The 7,116-nt window shown below is 41.9% G+C and overlaps 1 protein-coding gene across 2 annotated transcripts in view; it reads left to right on the forward strand.

Moving 5' to 3' along the window:
- Window positions 1–6,605, forward strand: part of LOC110056775 (uncharacterized) — a 26,976-nt gene extending 20,371 nt beyond the window's left edge. For both annotated transcript variants that reach the window (XM_089272939.1, XM_089272940.1), the window contains exons 5-7: window positions 2,549–2,712; window positions 4,253–4,337; window positions 5,713–6,605. In XM_089272939.1, the coding sequence (XP_089129065.1) occupies window positions 2,549–2,712; window positions 4,253–4,337; window positions 5,713–5,924 (461 nt within the window). In that variant the 3' untranslated portion in view covers window positions 5,925–6,605. The remainder of the gene's footprint in view (window positions 1–2,548; window positions 2,713–4,252; window positions 4,338–5,712) is intronic.
- Window positions 6,606–7,116: the final 511 nt, after the last annotated feature.

Consider the following 7,116-nt stretch of genomic DNA (forward strand, 5'->3'; position numbering starts at 1 on the left):
TTTCTTAGGATTATCATCAGTTCTCGAAGCGCCAGTAGGTGCATAAGGCCGTTTTCGGTTTCTGTAACAACGCTTTTTTATGGGACAGGGTCGTTAGCCCTGCGCCCAACACCCAACCCGGAGGACCAGGGGATCAGTCTTTGTCTGGTCTCTACCCTTCGACGTGTTCAGCATGGGTGACCCTACCAGGAGTTCAACACTCCGGCCGACATAGCTCTAGGGATCAATGAGACGAGCAAAGTGCCCCGCCACGATAAGGTGGTGATCCCAGGGTCACGAGACAAATATTTGCCAGTAACGTGACTAAGTAAACTGATGGGCTCCTGGTAACACCTTATCAATGGTTATGCTCACATTTCTATTGGCCAATCCGCAATTATTTAACTCATTTTCTGTACTTTGGTAATCTTTTGCCTTGCTTTTGTAAGTTTGTTAGGTCCAGCCTCGTTTCCATGTTGGAGGATTGGGAACCTGGAATGAACCCCCCCCCCCCCCGCCCCTTAACGACCGAAGTACTGAGGTTTCGAGATGGAAACAGCAATATTCTTAATCAGGGTGGCAAAATGGATGTTTTAGGCTATGTTTCCTGTTTCTAACCAAAATGTTTAGCGAAAATCGTTTTTTTTTTTTTGCTGTCTGCCTTCTGTCACTATTACGAGAATTACCGTGATTTATTGCACAACAAAAATTAGAAATAGACGCCCTTTTGCGTGAGAGCCTCGAGATGTTTGTCTTGGACGTTTTTTCTTTGTCGAGAGTTTACTACCATCCTTCGGACGCCGAAAAATCACTTCATCTTGTTATTACCGCACCTCACAGTACACGAGAAAAATCAAGATGGCTGGCCGTGTAAATTGGTACCCAGACACCATAAGGGTGGGTCTGCAATTTTCGTGCAGTAGAACAAACAGCGCGAATAACTTCAACTTGCATACAGATAGAGTAAAAACAAATATTACATGATGTATTTATTAGTATTCAACGTTTTCACGTATACCTGGAGGCCATGACTACCTTTTAAAGTCAATATTATGTTAGCCGACCCTAGGTGAGCTTGTACATGTCGAATTTTAATCTAGCTACACTTTTTCAAGTCCTACGTTTCGTTTTACAACCGTTACGTTGGTCGAATTTCAGTGAACATTCTTTAGCTCGTCAGTTCGTCGTCGGTCATTTGATCGTTACTATGTGTTACGAAAATATTGTAGTAGTACAAAAGAAACAACATGTATACTGTAGTTAACAATACGTACAAAGATAGTAAAAGTTTGGTTCTAAACAAGGAATTCTTGATTTATTTAAGCGTACGATGTCAGAAATTCGCAAAGGCTGTAGATGGAGGTGAAAAAAAAAAGAGGAAATTCCTTAGGGGAGGGGTGTCTACCGAAGACCCTCTGGAACGGAAATTCAAAGGGGGTGGGGGGTGGGGGGTGGTTAAACTGAAATACTATCCGTGGAGGGGGGGATATGGAAATTTTCTGGAACCACACATTTTTATAAAGGGAATTTCTAATCCTGCAGGGTGACTATACTGTGCTGTTTGCGTCAGAGTGCACTGACATGATCCATTTGGAACACTCGCCTAAATAAGTTTAAGAGATATATGCAGTACCATAGGGTCTGGATTTTAGGTGGTTTTGGCCTGAAATTGGGTATAGCTTTTTACAACTTTTGTCTGAAAATGGGTATGCCTTGTTCTATGGTCTGAAACAGGGTGTAGATGTTTTACCAAAAAGCATGCATTGTGGTCTGAAATAGGGTCTGGGATCTGACTCCTGGGTGGCACAAGCCCACTCAAATGTTTGATGAGTACCTCCCTGAGCAAAAGTAATCATCCTCCTTCCTTATCATAAATACCAAGATACATGACTTCGATTAGCATGTAAATACACTTGTAGTTTGTACTGTCTTGGGTATTCTCTATCTTTACCTTGTTGGCTCTTGATGGACAAAGTGAGGAGTTTAAACCTCATTGTTCCTCAGTATATTCCTGGAGGTAATTGGCAGCTGCTATAGCCAGCTGCAGAAGTAGATGAGACACATTCATCCCCAAGCCCATCCTTGGATATACATGTCCAGTTTTCCTTTCTATCTTCCTAAGTTCCTCAATGTTGATATAGCTATAGCTACCATGTCCAGGAGTTTGGGTGACGACATCTGTTCTAGGTTTGGTTTTTGAGAAGACTGTCTGATCAATTTTGCAGAGCTCTGATTGTAGATAGGTTTTTTATTGAAGTTATTTCTGATTTATTATCAAATTTAGCTACTTAAGAAATAAAAGGGGACACCTGTATAAAAACCTGAGCCAGAAGGATTCATGGTCCAGAAAAGGTCAGAAAAGACCCCATAAACCTAACCAGACCACCTGAATACCGAATTCTGTTGAGGACACCTGTAACTGAATGGGGTTAGAGGTACAATCCCAACAAACATCCTGCTCTACTGGGAGCTGATCTAATTTGTGTACACCACCAAAACATCAATACTTACTTGACTTAATAAAATAGCAAAAAAAACTTTGTTTTATTTATAACGTTTATTTCTACAGGACTCATGCTTAAAGGTTCTATGATTGTTCTGGTGGGTTCTATCCTGTTATTCCTTTATGAACACCATTCTAAAGGATCAATGCTTCGCTACTGGTACTCGCGGAGAGGAAGCGTGAAAGGGGGTCGCACTTTGACGTTTGTTTTCACAGCATATAACCATCAGGTACATTTGAAATAAGTAGTATTCACTGCTTGTTTTGTCTTGAACACAAAGATGTTTAGAGGGTTGTTTCCTTTGGTGCATTGCTGGCCCCCAAAATCCCCCTGCCCGTAACAAAAAACTTAAAAACTTGGACTTCAATTTTCAACTTCTGTATCAATACAGATCCTGTTCATGTGTTATTACCTTGTTTCACCCTGGCTTGAAAAAACTAGTGGCAGCATGACGTAAACCAGTTGCCCTTAAAGAGTTTCGCAAAGGAGGTTGAGTACAAATCACCCTGGTGTGCAGGCACTTACACTTATTATTAGCCAATGTGAATACAGTTATACTACACTGTATTTATCAAGGGTAGGGTCAGGTAACCTTCAACCTATAGTGAGGGATGGGTCAATCAGTTTTATGCATGGGGAAAGAGATAGGGATTTCTGCAATAACCAGCCAGCACTTTGCAGAATAATCACTAAAGAGAGAAATGTAAAGCTGATATGACGAATGATCATTACTTGTCACAAGGTTCCTTTGAAAGGAACAGAAAAAGATGTGGCAAGTGGAGCATTAAGGCAAGCGAGGCCACTAGAGGACATCAAGGCATGATAGCACTGATGGTTAGCAGATCAGACTTCAGAGCGGAAGGCCAGTTGTTTGAGTCCCGGTCTTCACCTTTGCATTCTGTCCTTATAGACAAGACACTTACCCCACATTGTCTCCTTCCATCCAAGTGTATAAATTTACTGGGGAAACTCAACTATTGAGTGGACTGACACCCTACCCAGTTTGGGTTTCAACGCTACAAGGTTCTTAGTTCGATTTGACCCTTTTTTCTCCTCTCTGCTTTTCTTTTCGTGCTGGAAGGGCTGTGTCAGAGGTAAATCACCCTCATTGGGAGGCTCCTGTCCCTAAATCAATTTAATCATCAGGGCCGGGTCGTTCGATAGAGGGTTAGCGCTACCCCACGGTTTAGCGTTAGCGGGAGCAGGCTTAACCCTGGGCTAGCACTAACCCTGGTATACCAGGCACTCTCAATGGCATAATCATTCAAGAGCAAAATGCTGAATCAACGGTCTCTTTTTTCGGTTTTCTTTTGATCTGTTTGACCGGTTAGTTCAGTTGGTAAAGTACCGGACTGCCGCCCGGGAGATCGTGTTCAAACCCCAGCCGGACCCATACTCCGGATCTGTAAATAACTGAGGAGAATGTGCTGCCTTTGCTCTGATATCTGCAAACGGATAGACATTCTAGTTTTCTCGGATAAGGACGATAAACCGTGGGGCCCGTCTCACAAACCTCACTCTACTAGGTTCTATGGGACGTAAAAGAACCACTAGGGACGTAACAAACCCTGGCTGTGACCACCCCTAGTGTCTGGTCTGGTCGGGTGGTTCACCTCGCATGGGACTTTGTGTTCCGTTTGTGCCCTTCCCTCTGGGCAGCTTTGCCCAGTAAAAATGGAAAAGCAAAAACAAAACAAAACAACCCCGGCTCTGTCTACCAGGCATAGTCATGCTGAATCAACGGTGTTATTATTCGTCTTTCATTTTAGACACCAACAGTGAATGGAGTTGAGTTCAGCTGGGAAAATGTAAAAAAGAAACTGAATCTGGCATTTGATCCTCTAGATGAACCAGGTTAGTTATGCATTTTCTTTGCAACCGTACGTTGGATAACTTCAGCCTCGTCGAGGAATATGATCTTCATGAAAACACTTTACACGAAGCAATATTACCTTTTGCAATATCTTCATGAACACACTCAAATCTAACTTTCTCTTTTTGGCTGTAAGTTCGTATATGACTTGACTGTATATGGCTGCAAGCCTCCAAGTGGGTTTGGGGTGACTCGCTGTTCCGAAGCCCAACCGGAGAGCTTGCTTGTTGGCTATAAGAGTGCCACAGCCTACTAAAATTGACCAAAACTATGCCGTTTGCCAGACTTATACATTATAAATTAAACCTATTAAGCGAGTGACCCCACAGAGATATAACTTTTATCAAAGCAAGCGCCTCACAAACTGTGCCAACAGTTACTAGCGCATTGTCAAAGACCCACAGGTACTTGTGGAGAACTTTGAACTAGAGCAGAACCAACACAAGTTTGGTACTCACCTTTTAAGAGCTTGACTCTGACTAATGACTGAATCAACCTTATCAAACCTGGCTATCTCACCAGACAAATCACAGAGATCTCTCCCAGCTTTCTTCGGCAACGTATATTTGTAGCACACTGACTTATACTCTGGCGCTTTTTCCCGCGCTTTGCGCCTGCTACATGCATTTGCTTCGAGATCTGATTGGTTCATTGTGTTGTTTTCGTCTGTTGTGATTGGTTAGAGTAACGACACGCAATGGACCAATAGCCTCATATCCCTTCTCACAGATAAGTTGTCTCATTTGTATTACAATAAATTTGATTTTATGATTTGAGCATATCAAAGAAATCATATATAAATTTTAGGTTATGATCAGTTGAAGAAGTAATCTTTGCAATGAAGTACGCAATTTGAAAAATTGTGACCACACCTGAAAATCGATTTCAAGGCGTCAACTGGGTTTGAACCCGTGGCCTTTGCGGTGCAGGTGTAACACTCTAACAATTGAGCTATGAAGCCTTGCTGGGAGCAGGATGCGAGGCAAATTCGCAGTTTCTGCCCAAAATTTTTTCGCATTCAGGAGGAATTTTATTGTAATGTAAAGGAGAAATGTTATCCTTGAATAGTGCTATTGCAACTCAAAGCCGGCAAATACAAATAGCCGGTGCTAAGCGCGGGAAAATGAAGTCAAGCAAGGTGGTTTTACTTCTGGTTGGTTGAAAAGGTGTTGTGAGATTTTTGAGCCGATTCCAACAGCAAAGCGATAGCAAAATTACTTTCGACACTCGCGCTTTACAGTGAATGGTGCAAAGCAACCCGCTAAGTGAGGTAATTATCTTCCAGATTTTACAGTGGGAAAAACACCAAGAGAGGATAGTAATACCGTGGTAACAAAAATGTTTTCGTTGTTTTAGGGATTCACTATTACCTCAACACAGATCGGTACGCGTACGGCGGAGTAATACCTGTTCGCTCCGTGGTGGATAACATTCCGCAGGTTGGCGGCGCGGAGGTACTGGCCGTTAATCCCGACTGCACCAAGGTATTTTTCGAAGAGGCTGGAATTTGGAAACCGTATCGAAGCGCAAGAAATATCCGTTGTACACGCGAAAATCGATGGCTTTAGACTGATGCGGGAGTGATGTGCAGGTGTACTAAACTGAAATGTTGTTGTTATGAATTGCAACAGCTCCTTCCGCTCGAATTGTGCAGGAATTGGTACGTTAAAGTGACAGACCGTCAGCTGGCGCTCTTTGACATTTTTTTGGGAAGATTACCTTGACCAAGAGCAAATAGTTCATGGAATTTGTTTGTCGGAGATTCTAGTTTTGCAAAGCTTTCTCGTGGTATACATATATCTTACTAACCCATCGCAAGGTCTGTACTGGGAGAATATCGGTCCAAGCTCTTGAAAGTACGAAAGAAGAACCTGAAAGACTGGAAGCCGATATTCTCCCAGTGTGACCCAGAGCAAGCTTGGTTAATGAAAAGTAATGTTATAATACATGGTCGCGATACCACTGGAAAGCATTGTTTAACTTCTAGTATGGCGTAGGCTTTATCAGGCCTTATAGAGGCCCAAAATGAAAACGAAGGAACCGTTACGGTACGTATGAGTGAAATGGCATAATGTGAAGCAAGCGCGTTTTTAGTGCACATGTATTCTATGGACACTGGTCCCACAACTGTACCAGTGTAATTTTTGTATTTAAGTCTAAGTGACGGTAACTATATTTCATGTAGATTTTTGTTTAATTGCAACTGACACAAATACAGTAAATGCTAGAATAAAACGTTGATCAAAAGATGATAGTGCGTGATAATTAATTGGATAGACCACGGAACTCTCACTTTCAATGGTGCCTTTTGATCTCCGAGAGAACAAAGCTCTATCCTATTATGAAACGAACAGACTTGTGTAGAATTTTTCTAATTGTACATTTTTCCTGAGATTCTCAGGTTTTTTTTTACCTCCTTGAAAATACTCCCACACCGTTCACCTTTCTCTCAGGTCTTCGGGGGGTATTTAGTGCAAAATTGCACCAAGATTCAAATTTGATTCTTTTCTTTATGAAACTAAGATATCTATCATCGTTGTCTAGAACGAACTCGCCCCATAACAGAATAAGTATGAAAAGAATGAAACATTTGGTTTTTGCAAAACACAAATTAAATCCGAGGTAGAGACTTTCAACAGCTCAATAAACCTTGGAAGTTCTTGTTGTGGAACAATAAGTGCTGACCACTGTAGTGTGCTCTCCAAACACTGCTTAAAACGCTATTAGTAAGCATCTTTTGTTTTCAGTAAAATGATCTAG

Source organism: Orbicella faveolata, unplaced genomic scaffold (genome assembly GCF_042242905.1).
Source record: "Orbicella faveolata isolate gen_17 unplaced genomic scaffold, um_ofav_v1 contig_35, whole genome shotgun sequence".
Classification (NCBI taxonomy): domain Eukaryota; kingdom Metazoa; phylum Cnidaria; class Anthozoa; order Scleractinia; family Merulinidae; genus Orbicella; species Orbicella faveolata.